The sequence below is a fragment of the Podarcis filfolensis genome, assembly GCF_964270895.1.
Source record: "Podarcis filfolensis genome assembly, chromosome: 12".
Lineage (NCBI taxonomy): Eukaryota > Metazoa > Chordata > Lepidosauria > Squamata > Lacertidae > Podarcis > Podarcis filfolensis.
In genome coordinates this window covers 13,666,223-13,685,781 of record NC_139614.1, presented here as the reverse complement: position 1 = coordinate 13,685,781, position 19,559 = coordinate 13,666,223, and the positions used below count along the sequence as shown (strand labels likewise).

At 44.7% G+C, this 19,559-nt stretch overlaps 2 protein-coding genes across 5 annotated transcripts in view; one reads left to right on the top strand and one right to left on the bottom strand.

Moving 5' to 3' along the window:
• Window positions 1-11,960, top strand: part of SH3BP5 (SH3 domain binding protein 5) — a 61,671-nt gene extending 49,711 nt beyond the window's left edge. For 2 of the 3 annotated variants that reach the window (XM_083578161.1, XM_083578160.1), the window contains 5 exons: window positions 212-342; window positions 4,034-4,076; window positions 5,406-5,625; window positions 7,718-7,975; window positions 10,327-11,960. In XM_083578161.1, coding sequence (XP_083434287.1) covers window positions 212-342; window positions 4,034-4,076; window positions 5,406-5,625; window positions 7,718-7,975; window positions 10,327-10,502 — 828 coding nt within the window. In that variant the 3' untranslated portion in view covers window positions 10,503-11,960. Of the gene's footprint in view, window positions 1-211; window positions 343-4,033; window positions 4,077-5,405; window positions 5,626-7,717; window positions 8,095-10,037 lie in introns of all 3 variants that reach the window. The other variant, XR_014540130.1, reaches the window with a different exon arrangement.
• Window positions 11,961-12,077: 117 nt separating this feature from the next.
• Window positions 12,078-19,559, bottom strand: part of CAPN7 (calpain 7) — a 40,344-nt gene continuing 32,862 nt past the window's right edge. The window contains exons 18-21 of one of the 2 annotated variants that reach the window (XM_083577906.1): window positions 17,720-17,782; window positions 16,389-16,519; window positions 15,409-15,492; window positions 14,718-15,314 (exon numbers count right to left, since the gene is read on the bottom strand). In XM_083577906.1, the coding sequence (XP_083434032.1) occupies window positions 15,170-15,314; window positions 15,409-15,492; window positions 16,389-16,519; window positions 17,720-17,782 (423 nt within the window). In that variant the 3' untranslated portion in view covers window positions 14,718-15,169. Of the gene's footprint in view, window positions 12,467-14,717; window positions 15,315-15,408; window positions 15,493-16,388; window positions 16,520-17,719; window positions 17,783-19,559 lie in introns of those variants that run through there. The other variant, XM_083577907.1, reaches the window with a different exon arrangement.

Here is a 19,559-nt window from a genome sequence, read left to right as displayed (position 1 = left end):
TATGCAGTGAACTGGCCCAGGCAAGGTGAGCCTTGCCGACCCCTGATTTACAGCTTCCATTTGCAGATCTTGGTGGCAATTGCTGCCCTTGGTATCCTTGACTGAGAACATGCAGAAACAGTGTCCTTTGAAAAACATACCCGAGCTATGCGTCGTAACAGGCCTGCAGCTGCTTCAGCTCAAAACTGCTGTTTCTCCCCCCTCTGTCCAGGTCATGGAAGCAGAGCAGACAAAAACCCGAAGTGAGCTGGTGCACAAGGAGACGGCTGCCAAATACAACGCGGCCATGGGCAGGATGAAACAGCTGGAGAAGAAGCTCAAAAGGACCATAAATAAATCCAAGTACGAGGAGATGTTTGCAGTGCGTCCATTGGGCCAATTTTGCATGTACATGGATTGACATTTGTCTGGGTCTCCAGTTGTTTTGGGACAACAATTCCCATCCTTCCTGACCACTGGTCCTCCTCCTTAAGGATCATTGGAGTTGTAGTCCAGCAACAGCTGGAGACCCAAGTTTGGGAAACTGTGCTCTCTGGGGTGATGTGAAACTCCTAGGTTTTTGATCTAAGGCGGCTCTTTTCAAGAGTAATAATAATAATAATAATAATTTTTATTTATACCCTGCCCTCCCCAGCCAAGGCCGGGCTCAGGGCGGCTAACAAGCAATAATAAAAACAAGTTGAACGAATACAACTTAAAAACAAGATTAAAATACAACATTAAAATATTGAAACATTAAAATATTAAAATGCAGCCTCATCACAGGAGGAGAAAAAAAAAAAAAAAAGGAGTGTTAGGGGATGGTCCACAGAGGCCCCAAACATGCACTTGGCCCTGGATTTCCAACCTCTTCTCCCTACTTCCCCCCCCTTCTTCTTCTATTTTGACAAAGTAATAATCATACATAAGAATAAAAATGTGCACCCCACCACCAAGACCATTCCATAATAACTATCCAACCTCCCAAAATTTCAACACCTCTTGCGATGGTTTGACCCCTTTCCATTTTAACAGTACAAATTCTACAAACACCCACCATATTTCCTCAAAGTTATTTCTCCTGCATGTTCCCCGTCTTACCTTAATGACACCTGTTGATTTATCATTAATAGCTATATCCGACATCTCTTTATACCATTCTTTCATTTTATATTCTGCTTGCCCCTTCCACTTCCTAGCTATCATAATTTGTGCAGCTGTCAATAAATTTGTGAGCAAGTCCTTCCAAGCCTGTGATTTCTGTTATCTCCTTAAACACCCTTTGCCCCCAAAATTGTACATATTTACACCCCCCCCACATGTGTACATAATTCCTGGTTTCCTGACATCCCCTCCAATGTAACACCAAATATTCCTTGTTTATTTGATTTCATCTGACTGGTGCTAAATACCATCTCCAAACTTAATTTATAATAATTTCTCCCCACTGCTGAAACTTTTTGTTTTGCTTTCCCTCTGAAACCTGGCCAAAATTTGCATGTCTACATATAAAAAGAAGCACCTGCAAATTTTATGTGTGTCGTGGGTCTGTGCCTTGAGCCTAGCAATGCCCCAGGCTCTTTTCATATCTGCAAACCTCACTTGGGCGTTTCAGTTATCAAGTGTCCAACACACATCTGTACCGCAAGGCAGGACCATGCGACCCAGCCAAATAAGATATGCGGGTTTGAAGCAATTGTGTCTTAATGGCGAGTACCGTGTATACTTGAGTATAAGCTGACTTTTTCAGCACATTTTTTATGCTGAAAAAGCCCCCCTCGGCTTATACTCGAGTGAGGCGGGCGGCAGTAGCGGCGGTGTCCTTTCAAATGATTTCTCATGAACAACCTCCACAGATCTTTGAAGAGAAGCTTTTCATTTCCCATGCCTCTTAAAATGGCAAAATGGATTTTGGAAGTACAGTGGTACCTCGGGTTAAGTACTTAATTCGTTCTGGAGGTCCGTTCTTAACCTGAAACTGTTCTTAACCTGAAGCACCACTTTAGCTAATGGGGCCTCCTGCTGCCCCTGCGCCGCTGGAGCACGATTTCTGTTCTCATCCTGAAGCAAAGTTCTTAACCCAAGGTAATATTTCTGGGTTAGCGGAGTCTGTAACCTGAAGCGTATGTAACCTGAAGCGTATGTAACCCGAGGTACCACTGTATCAGGCAACAGGTCCCTCAGCAGTTAATTGATAACAAAATGCAGTAGCCGTCTAGGGACTGGCTCCTCCGTGGGCTGCGGAACACCTCATAATTAGCTCATTTTCACTGCCTGCATCAGGCTGTGTGCATGTCTCTTCTTTCTTAATGTTCTTTCAATCTGCGAATGAGACAGAATCCAAGGTTTTTTTCCTTAATAGTAAAAGAGGCTGGATTCACGGAAGAAACAAGGCAGCAACTTCTCTTTGGGTAGAAACTGTGCCAGATGTTTTAGACTGCAGACCTTGCTTTTTCGTTTTTAAACCTGTTTTCACTTGACTGTGTAGCTCCTCGCCAGCACAACTTGTTACATAATCCTTGCCTAATTTACCAGTAGCCGCTGCGTTTCCCACCCTAGGCTTATACTCGAGTGAATAAGTTTTCCCAGTTTTTTGTGGTAAAATTAGGTGCCTCGGCTTATATTCGGGTCGGCTTATACTCGGGTATATACAGTAAATGTTATTCTAGAGGAGGGACTGCAGACTTGCTCTAAATAATCCAAGTAAGCAAGCCAGTCCTATTAGACCTCATATACTTCCTCCCGGTATATGATGGTGTGTCAAAGCAAATGTAATACCACCCTTTCCGGTGCTTTGCCCTGTCCTTTTCCTGTCCCTCATCCCAGTATTTCTCAAACTTGTTGGACTACAACTCCCATCATCCCTAGCTAGCAGAACCAGTAGTCAGGGATGATGGGAGTTGTGGTCCAACAACAGCTGGGGGCCCAAATTTGCGAAACACTGCACTCATCCCCCCAAAATATGACCTTCTGGAGAAAGCAGGTTTGTTGTGCAAGTCCAATCACCTATAGTTGTGCTACCTGAATTTGCCAATATGCGATGGAACCGGGTTTTTTTTCCAGCTGGAACTCACCGAAACTCAGTTCTGGCCCCTCTCAGGTGGGCATCATTGCCATTATAAGAGAACAAGGGAGAAAATCCAAAACTATGGTTATGAAGCAATGGGAGTTCTTAAATGATTATTTACAAAACCAGGGCTCGACTACGAAAATCTGGTTGTGTTTAGAATAATCTTGTGCATAATATAAAAAATACAAAGTGAGACATTAAGGAAATCCAAAGGGAAAACATGAAGAACAGAGGTTCTGACGAACGGACTATTAAAAACGCGTGAGGTAAACGGTGGAAGTCTTTTTTTTTATTATAAAAAAAACACTTTAAGGTAGATAAGGACAAGATGAAATTATACAATTGAATATAAGTATAGATGGGAAACGGCTATGTATTGTGAGTACTTATCTACTTTTAAAAATTTTCACCTATGATCTTTTTCTTTTACGTCTTTATTTTTTATTTGTTCTTTTTTCTGATATCTTATCTTTCATTTCACTGCTTTATTGTGAATAGCATTTTATAGAGGTATAAATAACTGTAAATATCAAAAGAGACAAAATATTCTCTAATTTTTTTCCTTGGTTAGATGTATTTTCTTTTTCTTTTGTATTTTCTTTTGTTGTGAATATGTATGTTTTCTAATTTGTACTTAATAAAAATATTTACATTTTTTAAAAAAAACAACAACAACAAGGGAGCGTTCATGGTGAGTTCCAACACCTCTTTTTCTAGAAAAAGAGCACTGGGTGGAACCCTACCACAAAATAGCAACTGTTTTGTAGAATGGACTGGGAAGACAGGAGCTGTGCCCTTTGTGAATGGACACCAAGCACAGGGGCAGCCAGTCTTCCCACCAAAGCGTTGATTGCTTCTAGAACATTCTCCGCAAAGCCTTGCACAAGCGTGGAGCAGAGACATTTCTCCATCCTTCTCTGTGGATTGTTCTACCAAGAATGATAAAATCCATTCTCTCCTCCCTCTCTTGTGTTCTCCTTACAGGCCTTACTTCGAACTCAAGGCGAAGTATTATGTACAGTTAGAGGTATGTATCAAATACATCTTCCAGGAGTGACTGGCAATCTGTCGCAGATCTGTTGCAAATCACGACTGCAGTTGATGCGTTTCAGTGAAAAAAACTTGTCTGTATCCTTAATCATGTCCTATCGTAGGGAAAATAATAATAATAATAATGATAACAGCAATAATAATCTTGTTTGGATTTAACTACAAAGATGATGGTTGGGAAACGTCATGCAAAAACAGGGGCCCTATTCAGGCTTTCAAAACCCTTGTATAATTTAAAACTCTAAATGGGGGGAGAGGGGAGAGAAGTTGTAGCATCCGATTTATTGATTGATTTTACTTATACAGTGGTATCTCAGTTTACGAACCTAATCCGTTTCGGAAGTCTGTTCTTAAATCAAAACCGTTCTTAAACCGAGGTGCGCTTTCCCTAATGAGGCCTCCCGCTGCCGGTGCGCCTCCTACCGTTCAGATTCCGTTCTTAAACTGAGGTAAAGTTCGCAAACCGGGACACTACTTCCGGTTTTGTGGAGATCGTAAACCGAATTGTTCGTAAACAGGACTGTTCTTAAACCGAGGTACCAATGTATGCGCCCAAAGCGGCTTACCAGCAAACATTTGAAACATCTTCGCGGTGGCAGTTGGCAGAAGAGGGTTCTACAATTCCATTCCTATATGCCGGGTTGATGGTGTTGGAATACAGTTCCCATCAGGATCAGCTGCCATGGTCTGGGTTGGGGGGTTAATGGAAGTTGGAGTCCACCAATCAGGAGGGCCACAGGTTCCCCATCGCTGGAGTGGATGAAGTTCTTTAGCTGGACTTTAATCATCTTCTTCTTTGGCGATCACTCGTAGCTGAGTAAGATTGTCTTCCATAAGCACAGTTTTAACAGTGGGTTCGTAAGAGACTGTGGAGGCCAATTCTGGATCCACACGTCCTTCCACAGTGGGGACATAGGTTTCCGGGCAGGAGTTGATCATGGTCGGGGTTTGCCAAGTGTCCCTTCCTTGTAGCACGTTTTCCCCTTGCGTCCCGAGTTTGAGTGTCTTCAAAGCCCATGACACCTTTGGTAATCCTGTTCTCCAATTGGAGCGCTCGCAGGCCAGCGTTTCCCAGTTGTCAGTGTTCATACTACATTTTTAAAGATTTGCCTTGAGAGAGTCTTTCAACCTCTTTTGTTGACCACCAGCATTACGCTTTCCATATTTAAGTTTGGAATAGGGTAGTTGCTTTGGAAGACGATTAACAGGCATCTGAAGAACATGACCAGTCTGACGAAGTTGATGTTGAAGAATCATCGCTTCAATATTTCTGCACTTAACATGTCTCTTCCACTTGTTTCATTAGCAATTGAAGAAGACCGTAGACGATCTGCAAGCAAAGTTGGCGTTGGCCAAAGGCGAATACAAGACAGCTTTGAAAAACTTGGAGATGATCTCCGACGAGATCCATGAGAGGCGGCGAGCCTCATCCATGGGGCCCAGGGGATGTGGTGTGGGGGCTGAAGGCAACAACGCGTCGGCAGAAAACCTTTCCATGTGCAAATTGGAGCCGGATAATATCTCCAGTAAGTAGAAGGAAATAGCTGTAGAGTTTGCTCCCTGTCAAAGACAACTATTCCACAATGACCTTGTGGCGCTCTGTGCAATTTGGTTCTATCCACTGGCTCGGTGTGGACATTGGGGTAAACCATGGTTTAGCACGATAAGAACAAGCTTCAGTGACTCTAAGGTTTGCTTGCTTCCTCCTTCTCCGGTGTGGCTGCAAGGAGTTTGGGAGCTTCCCCTTCCAGTTTGGATTAACTGCAGCTTGTTGTGTCGTCCAAACACTACAAATTGTGATTGATTGTTTGAAACAAGCCAGCTTCAGACCATGGGTTATGAAGCTGCCCTGTTTAAGCCAGCCATAGCTAACCTTAACCATAGTTTAGTGTGCCGATGACACACGAAAATGTGGTTTGTGGAAACTGGAAGAAAAAGCTTCTGAATTCTTCCTTTCCACCATGATAGAGAAGAGGGGAAGCAGGAGTTACGAGTACTGCAGCAGCAACTAAATTATGGTTTAGCCTAATACACAAATGTGGCCGTAGAGAGCTAGTGTGGTGTTGGGATTAGAGTGTCGGACCAGGATAAGGGAAACCTGGGTTCAAATCCCCACTCAGCTGTTACCCTCTTTTTGCAGCTTAACTTACCTCTCAGGCTTGTTGTGAAGATAAAAGACGGGATAAACATGTAATAAAGAAAAACAAAATATATGCGAGCTAGATATTGTCGCATTCAAACTCCAAAAGTTTTCTGCCTCATAAACTTTTATGAAGCGCGGAACAACCACGTTGCGGTCTGAGAAGATTGTACCCCAGGATACAAAATAGGGTTTCTTCTCTGGGACAGAGATTGAAACGACATTGAATACTGAACACTCGGGAAGGTCATTAATTAATTGCGGAATTCTGAACTTCTTGCAAAAGCTTGGAAACATGGATTGCCTTGTCTCTGAAACTTTAATCAGTCAGTTTTTGTACCGTTCTGTGGACCTTGGGGCCAGTAGAGATTCTTATAGCAAGCTTGAAGCTGCCTCTCTATGTGTGATTTGTGTTCATAAATGATTCGATTTTAAGCACCGATTTTTGTAAGAAAGAACAAATAATGTTGCAACACTCATTTGAAGGGTTCTGGTTTGGTGTTTTCATTTTTTTATTGTGTTAGCTTTTCTCTACTTTGGCTGTGATTCTTGCTTACGCTGAATTTCCGTTATCCCTTTAACCATGTAAAAAAAATATATCAGTTAAAAATCCTTGCCTGAAATACAGTTTGAGCCTAGGCCAGCGGTTCATCCACCGTGACCGGGCGACCTCAGAGCACCTTCTCTCGCTATGTTTTGTATTGGAGAGTTACTAGAAGACAAAACACATACTTGTGGCAGAAGAGTGTTGTTTGTAGGTCACCACAGCAACTAAACACAGCACGGAAAGCTCTGCAGCGTTGACCCTGAAGGACCCACATCTGTTAAAGCCAGCCGCTTTCCCTTTTAAAATAATGGAAATGGCAACTGGGAAGGGATTGAACCTGCTGTGTTCAGATGAATCACTGACTTGTCTTGGGATATGAACTATCGTTCCCACCCAAACTCATATTTATTTATCGTTAATAAATAATATTCCCCATTGTGAAGCCTGTGGCTTGCCTCCCGCAGTTTGGTCAAACTCATGCTAGTAGCTTTGAGGACACTATCCAGCCATCTCGTCCTCTGTTGTCCCCTTCTCCTTGTGCCCTCCATCGTTCCCAACATCAGGGTCTTTTCCAGGGAGTCTTCTCTTCTCGTGAGGTGGCCAAAGTATTGGAGCCTCAGCTTCAGGATCTGTCCTTCCAGTGAGCACTCCGGGCTGATTTCCTTCAGAATGGATAGGTTTGATCTTCTTGCAGTCCATGGGACTCTCAAGAGTCTCCTCCAACACCATATTTCAAAAGCATCAATTCTTCGGCGATTAGCCTTGACTGGGTAGACTTCAGAAAACCAGCGTCCGTATACTGTTTGTAACTATTGCCCTTGAGAGGACAGGGTTCATAAACAAGAGGTGCAGGCAGATGGAGGACTTGGAAGAGAAATCCTCCTTCTAATCAGATTTTGCTCTCTGACTTTTTTCCTCTCCGATTTTGCAGTGGCTTCGGAAGTATTTGAGGACGACACCTGCAACAGCCTTGTGTCCGAAGACGACTCTGAGACCCAGTCCGTATCCAGTTTCAGCTCTGGCCCGACAAGCCCCTTTGAGACGCCATCTCAGTTTCTCCCCGTGGCACGGCCTAGGAGCCTGGATCTCTCCAGCCCCATCTCGCTGTCTGAATTTGGCATCTTTCCTCTACTAGGACCTCGCAGTGAATGCAGCGGGGCTTCCTCTCCTGAATGTGAAATTGAAAGGGGTAAGCTGGACCAGGCTAGGGACCATTAGGAAAGGGATCAACAGGCTTGAAGGTCTGGGGGGTGGGTTTGTTCATTTCTCCCCATCTTTCCCCCCTGCAAATGGAGCATGTGTAACCAAGTGCATCTATGAGACATTCAAAGCTGGGACGCGGGTGGCGCTGTGGGTTAAACCACAGAGCCTAGGACTTGCCGATCAGAAGGTTGGTGGTTCGAATCCCCACAACGGGGTGAGCTCCCGTTGCTCGGTCCCTGCTCCTGCCAACCTAGCAGTTCGAAAGCATGTCAAAGTGCAAGTAGATAAATAGATACCACTCCGGCGGGAAGGTAAACGGCGTTTCCGTGCGCTGCTCTGGTTCGCCAGAAGCAGCTTAGTCATGCTGGCCACATGACCCGGAAGCTGTACGCTGGCTCCCTCAGCCAATAAAGCGAGATGAGCGCCGCAACCCCAGAGTCGGCCCTTTACCTTTAAGCATCTTCTAACCCACATAAATAGGGTGGGACCAAAGCCCAGCCTTCCTCTGCCCTTAAAATCTCTAATAATGCTTTTATTATTTATACCCTACCCATCTGGCTGGTATTCTCAAAGCTCTCACCCTTCAGCTTTCTGGCTGTCGTGCTGCACAGTACATCAAGCTTAGCCAGGAACAAGTTTAATCTGTAACTTGCACCCTTCCCTACACTTGAAGTGTGAAATCATTCTGTGAATGATTCCTGCTTCCTGAAGCAGGAAGTTCATGCCTGGCTGAAGGAAAATTCCAGAGTTTCCAGTTCCAAAGGTGACAGACCAGTCTTGCACAGCGAGGGGTTTCTGATGAGCGTAGAGCATTTTTCACCCAAAGACGATAGTGCTTGTATCTTAAAATACCGTATTTTTCGCCCCATAGGGCGCACCTAGTTTTTTTGGGGGGAAATAAAGAAAAAAAAATTATTTCCCCCCCAGGTGCGGGGCTGGGGCGGGGGAAGCCCAAGCTTCCCCCGACCCCAGCCCCCAGAACAGGCTGCTCTCCGCAAGTCGTGGGAAGGCTCCCACGGCATGTGCAGAGCTACCCGAAGCCCGGGGTGCGACTGCTCAGCGCGCCCCAGGCTTCGGGATGCAGGCAGCTCTCCGCAAGCCGTGGGAGCCCGGCGGGAACTCCCGCGGGCTCCCAAGGCTTGTGGATAGCTTCCTGAAGCCTGGAGAGCGAGAGGGGTCAGTGCGCACTGACCCCTCTCTCTCTCCAGGCTTCAGCGAAAGCCTGCATTCGCCCCATACATTTCCTCTTCATACATTTCGCACACACATTTCCTCTTCATTTTTGGAGGGGAAAAAGTGCTTCCTATAGGGGAAAAAATACGGTAAGTCACCAAAAATCGGCAGCAAAGAGTCAAAGCTAACAGCTGTAAATAAAGCTCATGGGATGTGGTGGTTGACGGGTTTATTGTTGCTTGAAGAAATGGAAAGGAATACCAATGTGTTTTTTTAAAAACAGAAAACAAAATGTGTGCTACCAGTCCTAGGGGAGAATAGTGCGAGAGATGTAGGAGACTGTGGGTATTACGACTCAATCTTACAGCTGTGTAGCTGTGTGTGTGTGTGTGTGTGTGTGTGTGTGTGTGTGGTTAGTGTGAAAACAGTCAAACGCTTTTGAGGATCCCTGAGCGCTGGTCGTGAGGATAAAATGCTGCTAGGGTAGGAGAACCATGAGTGCCATTATGAGGTCCTTCAAAGTAAGGTGGAATATAGGTAAAGGTGAAGGGAACCCTGACCATTAGGTCCAGTCGTGGCCGACTCTGGAGTTGCGGCGCTCATCTCGCTTTATTGGCCGAGGGAGCCGGCGTACGGCTTCCGGGTCATGTGGCCAGCAGGACTAAGCCGCTTCTGGCGAACCAGAGCAGCGCACGGAAACACCGTTTACCTTCCCGCCGGAGCGGTACCTATTTATCTACTTGTACTTTGACGTGCTTTCGAATTGCTAGGTGGGCAGGAGCAGGGACTGAGCAACGGGAGCTCACCCCATCACGGGGATTCGAACCGCCGACCTTCTGATCGGCAAGTCCTAGGCTCTGTGGCTTAACCCACAGCGCCACCCGCGTCCCCTATCCTTTGAGCAGACCCACTCAAATTAATGGAGATGACTAAATTAAGACCATTAATTTAGTGGATCGACTTGTGAGTAGAATGTAGGTTGGTACAACCCTTATTCCCCAGCATCTCGAGGTAGGAGTGGGAGACCCATGGCCAATCAGCATAGACAGTACTGAGCCAGCTGGACCAATTGTCTGACTCGATACAAGGTAGCTTCCTAGGTTCTGTAAAACCCACCTTGTTCCATGATTCACGCTGCTGAACCTTTCCATCTCGTCTTCGCAGGGGACAGAGCAGAAGGGGCAGAGAACAAGGCGCTTGACAAAGCAAACAAGAACCGGAACAGCCACTCCTCTTCCAGTGGCCCTACGTTGGACAACCGGATGAAGCAGCTGTCCCTCCAATGCCTGAAAGTCAAAGATGGCATCTGCGCAGACAGAAAAGTAGTACAGATTGGCTGAGGTTGACGTCCCCTCGGAGTGAAGGAGGAACCTATCGATTAATTTATACAAACTTCTCTTCTGCCTGCCAGAAGAACCTTGTGCCAATAACTATTTAATACATGCCAAATCTTTTAAGCATTTACTCTTCAGGCAACTGCACTGAGAGTTCCATTGTGTTGAGGGCTGAGGTATGCGTTTCGGCATTTTTATTTTAGAAATGCAAGCAAAATCTTTCGCCGTGATGGAAACCGGTCACAAACATCCGCTGTGCTTGTCGGACTTCGCAGCCTTTGCAAGACACTCTGGTAGCAGTTTTGGCAGAAGCAATAACTAGTTGCGTTCCGCGTATGGAGTTCTGTGCCAGTCGGGAAACGGAAGACCGAACCAAACGTTTAGGAGGAGCAGCCAGTGTCCATTTTGTAGGCAATGCCCGTTTTTTGAGCCGAGCTGCTGTTTAGACCAGCGGCCTAACCTTCTACTTTAAACATCTATATTTATATTTTGGATTATAAAAGGATACTGTTGCATGTGACCGAGTCTAGAAACCTTCCCTGAGTCTCTAGACCTCATATACGATTAAAAAGTATACCTCAAGGGTAACATAAATATGTTGTTAATATTGATGCACAGGCCCTTTCTTAGTGTACCATGTTCCGGAGAGGATGTCCCAATTATTACGGATCCAGTAAGAAAAATGAAATGTACATCGGAGCTGTTACAGACGACTTTCTCTGGTATGGCTGGTGTCCGTTGCTAGGTAGGAGCAGGAAAATATTATTTTTACACCTTGGGCCTACCAAGCTGGAAGGGGGAGTTGTCCTGCATGAACAGATGGTCTATTTGCCAGTTAGGGGTTTAAGGGGGTGAGTGAGTACTTCTAAATATCGCTGTAGGTTGTCATGTTATAGGGTTTGTAGAGTAATTAAAGGACTTATAAATTTAGCATCCCTCGAGGGAAAAGAAGTCGAGTGAGATTGGGAAGGGTGTCAAAGCATGTTCAGCGACAGCTGTTACGCAGTAGAGATGTCGGGTAGTTATGCTAATAAGAGGTAGTTAAAATCATAGGACTTTTGTTTTGGTAGCTAGCGTTTCTGAAACTGACATATGCCATTGCTAATAAAACTTACTCGTCTCCTTGGCTGCCCCGTCCTCAGATTTTCTGTTCCTTAGCTTAGTTCTGTTGTGTTTTTTTGTCCCCAACTACAGTTTCGTGTAGCTATTCTGAAAAGAAATGTACAGTATATATATACCCTTCGCACTACAGTGAATGTTCCTTTCACTCTTCAGTTTTGTTTTCATGTGCAGTATGGTTCTGTTGAAAGTGCTTAACATTCTTTTAGGGAAGCCTTTACAAATTTGTTCCCCTCAATATACAGACAACTTCCATTTGTGCGTTTGGCTTATGTTTCGACTGAGGAAATGAACTCTGCGAGTGCCAAATGGAACGGTCAATAATAAAGCGAAAACTAAACAGTTGTCGTGTGTGTTTTCTTTTTTCCTCTGATGCACGGCAAGATTCAAGCTTGGAAGTCAGAGCGAAGGGGTACAATTGTTCGTCCCATTTGTGGCACAGTGATAAATAGTAAAAAGAAAACCACCAAAAGCTCTGGGTTTAATATTATTGTGTGCACCGTAGACTCTTCCCTTGAGCACCCAATTTGCAGGATTAAAAAGCATTTCAGCCATTTAAAAATAAATATATATCCCAGACAGTCCCCTGGCCTCAGGCTCACTATGTTAAAGAGACATGACACAAAAGGAAAAGCGGTTAGGAGGGAGGAAATAAAAAACAAGCTCAGCCACAAATGCTTCATCACACAAATGCTGTCAATGGAAAAAAGTGACAAGTGCGATGCTGTAGGATTCTGTCCTGGGCCCGTCATTGTTCAACATCTAAAAAATGACTTGGATGAAGGAATGGAGGGGACGCTACTCAAATTCACAGAGAACACCAAACTGGAAAGGGTAGCTAATGATGTAGACTCGTAGAAGACAAAATCTGAATTCAAAATGACCTTAACGGGTTGGAGAACTGGGCCCAAGCGAGCAAAATGAATTTCAACAGGGACAAATGTCAGGTTCTGCACTTGGGGAGGAAAAACCAGAGGCACAAATGTAAGATAGGAAATACCTGGCTTAATACATGTACAAAAAAATCATGCATTGCCATAAACAAAGGATGAATTCTTGTTAAGTCCCTGTGCATATAAATCCCCATGTGTACCTATATGTACACACGACAAACTCCATATAGAATCCATTTTTTGGTACTTACATAGAATATTATTGCATGTAGTCGTCCTCTAAAGAGTCAATTAAATCTGTTGCCTTCTGTCTTTTTATTACTGACATGTTTGCAGTCAGGGCTACATCTGTAACTTTCATCTTACTAATTGCCTTGCAAAGCAGTTAAGCGGAGTTCCTGATAAGTGCACAGCGTGTTTCAATTCCCCCTAGCCTAGCTGGTCGCTCACAGAACAGCAATTACAAGGCACCCGATTTTGATTTCCTTTTCAAAGGGAGCTACCAATTGAGATAATAGCAAAAGCAACGTCATCCTGTTGAGTCGCTTGATAACGGGGAAGGAGCTGCCTCGCGTATTTAGGCATTCGTTTTCTTGAGAAAAGCAAAACTAAAAAAAATATATATCAGGCAGATTTGGCTGAAAACAGACAAGGGAAATGGATTTGTAAGTTGTAAATTGGGGTGGGGCTGTGGGGACGCGGGTGGCGCTGTCGTCTAATCCACTGAGCCTACGACTTGCTGATCAGGAGGTCAGCGGTTTGAACCCCCGCGACAGGGTGAGCTCCCGTTGCTCGGTCCCTGCTCCTGCCAACCTAGCCATTCAAAAGCACATCAAAGTGCAAGTAGATCAATAGGCACTGCTCTGGTGGGAAGGTAAACGGCGTTTCCGTATGCTGCTCTGGTTCGCCAGAAGCGGCTTAGTCATGCTGGCCACATGACCCGGAAGCTGTACGCCGGCTCCCTCGGCCAATAAAGCGAGATGAGCGCCACAACCCCAGAGTCATCCGCGACTGGACCTAATGGTCAGGGGTCCCTTTACCTTTACCTTTAAACAAGGCTTGCTCCAGCCCCTTCTCCCTTTGGCCTGAAGCTGCTATTTCTCCATTGGGAATACCAAGTGTCTTTCACAAATAGAACTTACCGATAACAAAAGATAGCCTCGTCCTCTGCGCTGTAGATGGGATGGAGAACCTGTAGCCCTGCAGATGGGTGGTGGGAACACAACACCCACCGTCCCAGACATGGGTGACAGGCTGATGGGCGTTGGGTGCCCAGCGCTATAGAGGAGCTCAGTTCCCAACCCTGCTTTAAAGAGAAATAGGTACATCTCCAAAGCCCTACATTTAAGGGGGAAATCAGCTAAAGCAGGGTGGATTTGATTTAAATCAAATTGATTTAAATCACGACTTAAATCACTAGTCAGTAAGGCTTGATTTAAATCATTTTTTTTTACAAAAAGACTCATTCTTGCTGGTATAATCTTAATATTTACAACCAGCTGAAGGTTTCATTTTTGGAATAATAAATTTTCAGAGTAGTTTTTACAGTTATATCAAAAATTATACTGATTTGGTTAGACTATTAGAAATACAAAGACAGGTAATTATGAAATGTAATTGTTTATATTTGGACAACTTTTCTGCTGTACTTTATTGGAAGTAGAAAAATAACCATTTCCTTAACAATTTTTTTAACTAAAACAATAACATTATAGCATATGTATCCATATTTGTTAACTGATGTGGTTAAACAATTTTTTTTAAGAAAAAACTTAGACTGAGTTTAACACACATGAAAAACTTAAATCCTTATTTCCTGATGAATAGCCTTTGGACTATAATGTAACTTAAATAGAAAACTATCTTTAGAAAGATTTTCCTCCAAAAGCATTTTATTTTAAAAATCCGGTTTAAATTTTTAAAAAATCTGATTTTTTATCCACCCTGAGCTAAAGCGAGGGTTAGCTCTACCAACAGCGATTTCAGGCAGGGGTTTCTCCCAGTCCTCATGGCAGGATATTATTATTATTATTATTATTATTATTATTATTATTATTATTATTATTAATAATAATAATATTATAATGTTGTTATCATTATTAGTTCCAGAACATCTGGAGGGCCACAGGTTCTCACCCTTGCAGCAAAGAGCCAAGGAAGTATTTCAACATGTACAGCCATCTCTGATTCAAGACAGATACGACCTGAGCTTGTTCATCGGTGTATTTGGAAAAACCAAAGCTGTAAGGAGGGGAGTTGGTGGGAGACAAGACATTTTAAAGCCCAAACGTGATGAAAATATTCTTAGAAGCAAAGCCATGCAAAAAAAGCAAGGACATTATAGACAAACAAGCAATTCCCTTGGCCTGCCCTCCAGCTGGCCACTCCTAGGCTAAGAGAGGAGACCTGGTTTCCACTCTTGCTTTAAGAGATTTCTATGGACAAGGAACATCTGACCTTATAAAAGTGCATACGTGGTAGAAACTTGCAGGTGTTCAAAATCAATCCACAGCATTGGTTACCTGCTCCAACTTGAGGGTGCAATTCCCTTTGAGAAAGTCCAGATTTGTTTTGCACAGCCCATGTAAACATTTTTCCCCCCTTAGGTCTTTCGATTGCCCTCCAGCGTTTAAAGAGTCTCAATCATAGAGATGGGTGACTTCATTGCAGCTGTGATGTCTTAAGAGGGGTAACGCTATTAAAGTCCAGGAAGAAAGGTCCTTCCTGCTGAGGGAGGAAAGTGCTTGGGATAATATTGTAAATGCCAGCAGGGACACATTCGAGTTCCAGGTAGCAAAACCCACACCTTGGAGGGAGAAAAGAGAAAAAAAGGGGCAAACTTAGGACGAGATCCAGCACGATGCAAATCCAGAAAGATGTATCGCCAGCCAAGGCGTTACCTGTAATCGCCGCTGTTTTTCTTCTGAAAGCCTTGCTCTCCCACTGCAGAGACGGTCACCACTTCAAAGCCAACACTGTATTGCCTGCAAAAACCAGATCGGAGGTTGTGATTGCCTTTTAGACACAGGGATCTTTGGCAAGGGCAGTGCTTTTTTCTGGGGGAGACGCAGGGGTACGCATACCCCTAAACATTTTGTGAATCTTTGTAGTTTTGTCCATTTACTGCATTTATTTTTCCTGATTTGAACTACAAAATGGTGATTTTCTTGCGTCAAAATGAAAGTACCACTAAACATTTTTCTAGGGGAGAAAAAAAGCACTGGGCAAGGGTATTTATGGACACCAAAATTACAGTGGTACCTTGGGTTAGGTACTTAATTTGTTCCGGAGGTCCGTTCTTAACCTGAAACTGTTCTTAACCTGAAGCACCACTTTAGCTAATGGGGCCTCCTGCTGCTGCCGCGCCACCGGAGCCCGATTTCTGTTCTCATCCTGAAGCAAAGTTCTTAACCTGAGGCACTATTTCTGGGTTAGCAGAGACTGTAACCTGAAGTGTATGTAACCCGAGGTACCACTGTATAGGATTTGGAACTAAGCACATAACTCAGCACCCTTAGAACAAGTAATTAAAAGAAGGAATTTTCTGAAACGTGTGTCCTTTCAAATGTGTGTGTGGGAGGGGGGTTATTGTTTTGTTTTGATTATATACTCTCGTTTTATTCTGTATTTTCAAGCTGTGAACCACCCTAAGATCTTTGGATGAAGGCTGGTATACATATTATTATTATTATTATTATTATTATTATTATTATTATTATTATTATATTAATAGCAGCAATTTGCTGGTTAGATTCCCCATAAAGGAACAAAAACAAATGGAGTTTATAACACTGGACAAATGATTGAGTTTGGCCAGCAAACCATGTTTGCGTTGCACCGCACCAACTTTGCGGCTCCACTCCTTCAAACCTGCACAAACCTTGGTCCTCGTAGCTCAATGAGGAGGGGACCGGCCTTGTCCAACTGGAACTGGTAAATAGGATTGTTCTTGGCGGTTTCTCTGAAATTCCCACACCCGCCAGCGCTTTGGCCTTTCCACTGCCCATTTACCTAAGCAAAAGAAAGTTCAAGAGGTTCTTAAGCAGCACATACTATTGAGAGCAAAAACAAATGATTAATTAATCCTAGTTCCCATTTAACTTCCCTTCTGGTTGACTTCCAGCGCTTTACCTAGAACTTCAATCTCAAAGTCGCTCAAGCTTACACTGGAACAAGGCAAAGGTTTAACATCGGCTCCTTGACTTAATTGCTATGTCCTTTTATGGAAAATGAGAAAATGTTCCTACAAAAGTCTTCCTTTGTTGCAGGATTCAGACTGAAGTGTCAAGTTCCTTTTAGGCACACATTTCTTGCCAACTGCTTATATTCTTTTAAGATGGGAGCTGCACAGGATCAATAGATTTTGGTGGCAGGAAGCACATTTAATATGTTTCAAAAAGGGGAGCCTTATGCCTTAGAGACATTTGAGTTGGTTTGGTTATAGCTGCATTTACCGTATTTTTTGCTCCATAAGATGCACTTTTTCCCTCCTAAAAAGTAAGGGGAAATGTGTGTGCGTCTTATGGAGCAAATGCAGGGGGGAGGCAGGCAGGAAAAGCCCCCAAGAGCCGCACACAAGCTCTGCACGGCTTTTGCGGGCTTTTCCCCAGGAGGGAGAAGGGACTGACGGGCCAGTCAGTCCCTTCTCCCTCCTTGTAGAAAAGCCCACAGGAGCCGCACGCTCCTTAAAGGGTGCACGGCTCCTGTGGGCTTTTGCGGGAGGTGGGGGAATTGCCATAGCTGTGCGCAGCCTCTCCCGGCCAGAGAGGTTGTGCACGGCTAAAGAGGAAGCCAAGACAGCGAGCGGGATGGATCCTGCTCGCTGTCTTGGCTTCTTTGCTCTTTGGGGCTGGGGGGGGGGAAACCTGGGCTTCCCCCGGCAGCCCTGAGAAGCTCTGGGAGAAGCGGACAGGCTGAGCACAGCCTGTCCACTGCTCTTTGGGGCTGGGGGGGGGGGAAATAATATTTTTTTTTCTTGATTTCCCCCTCTAAAAACTAGGTGTGCCTTATGGTCCGGTGCGCCTTATGGAGCGAAAAATACAGTAAGTAAATACATTACTAAATAGGCTCACTACAATGAGCGTTTAGCACAATTTTGGTTTTTCTGTCACACAGCCAAGGGTTAAACCCAGCAAGGATATAGCGAGGAACTTGTAGATCTTATTTCGATCTACCCAACAGATGACCATAGAGATTGCAATTCTTTCTTACCCGTTTGGATATGGTATACGGTGTCGGGATCTTGCAGAAGTTAAACTTGCACACTGAATATACCTGAGTTGACAAAGAAATGGAAAAGATTCACACAGAACGATCCACATGCTGTGAAATTAAAAAGAAGCAGCGGACAACGACTAGGGAAATGCACAAGGCCAAGATGCTCTTGGGCTCCTGTTCTGATTTCCCACAGGAATCTGGTTGCTCACTGTGAGAACAAGATGAGCTATTAGGATGATCCAGCGATGTCTCCTTACGTTCTTAGCAGAACCTAATTGGTTTGTTTTCTCTTACAGAAAACCCCACACACGTAAATGCAGATTTTTGCAAGGTGTGAAGTAGGGCTGGGTGATATATTGTCCAAAACCGGTTTGAATCCTATATTGTGATACCAGTTTTATAATTTTTGACCTGCCGAGATATCACAAATCATGGTCTGTGTGTTATGCAAAAATCACAATGTGGGAGGAACCATGAAACCAGCCAATGCTTCTCTTGATTCCTGCAGCTCCTGTTAACTCTGCTGGCTCAGCTCTCCCTCGCCTCTTGCAGGGGGCAGCGAATTACCAGAGCAGGAGCCGGCAAAAATCAAGATGCAGGAACAACTGTGAAGCCAGCCAATGCCTCTACATAGCTCCATCCTTATTTCAGACATCGTGATATATCACGATGTTTAGCTGGTGATATATCTTGATGTTGAAAACCAGGTATCGCCCAGCCCTAATGTGAGCCCTTGTAAGAGAAATGTAATTATACACCTTGTCCAATATGCGAGGAGCAGAAAGTATCTTTGTTATTGCTTCAGGGTAGACTGGTGGAGGGAAAAGAAAGACTTGCTGTTGCCCCGAGAAGCTGAACTGGCTGGCCCAGAACATTCAAGAGAGAGAATATCCAGAAAAGAATCGGCTACGTTTGATCAATCGTCATCACATCACAACTCGACTTGGCCATCTCCAGTTACAGGAAGGAACTGCGTCTGGGATAAGGGCCCTCAACAATGTGCCACAAGTTTCCCCAGGATCACACATAATCTAGTAAAGGTAAAGGTAAAGGTATCCCTGCCCGTACGGGCCAGTCGTGTCCGACTCTAGGGTTGTGCGCTCATCTCACTTAAGAGGCCGGGAGCCAGCGCTCTCCGGAGACACTTCCGGGTCACGTGGCCAGCGTGACGAAGCTGCAGCTGGCGAGGCAGCACCAGCGCAGCACACGGAAACGCCGTTTACCTTCCCGCTATAAAGCGGTCCCTATTTATCTACTTGCACTTAAGGGTGCTTTCGAACTGCTAGGTGGGCAGGAGCTGGGACCGAACGACGGGAGCTCACCCCGCCGCGGGGATTCGAACCGCCGACCGTACGATCGGCAAGTCCTAGGCACTGAGGTTTTACCCACAGCGCCACCCTACACATAATCTAGGGATGCGATATATCGGAATATTCTCCTGTTTGACATTTTTGGCTTCTCTCAAAATTCTTTTGTCGTCACACCCAAGAGAGAACCTGCAAATTCACTTGGGGTTTTGCTATAGGCAGAAGCCCAGTGCTCACTCTCATAGGAACCAACTCCTAGGGCAGCCTTTCTCAACCTGTGGGTCCCCAGATGTTGTTGAACTACAACTCCCATCACCCCTAGCTAGCAAGGCCAGAGCTCAGGGATGATGGGAGTTGTAGTCCGACAACATCTGGGGACCCACAGGTTGAGAACCGCTGTCCTAGGGGCAAAGGTCTCTTCGCCTTCTCCCCATAAAATATTTGTGTGATCTGGCCCCCCCCCCAAAAAAAAGTTGATGGGCGCTGCCATTCAAATGGTGTGTGTATGCTGTGTCATGTGAGGGATT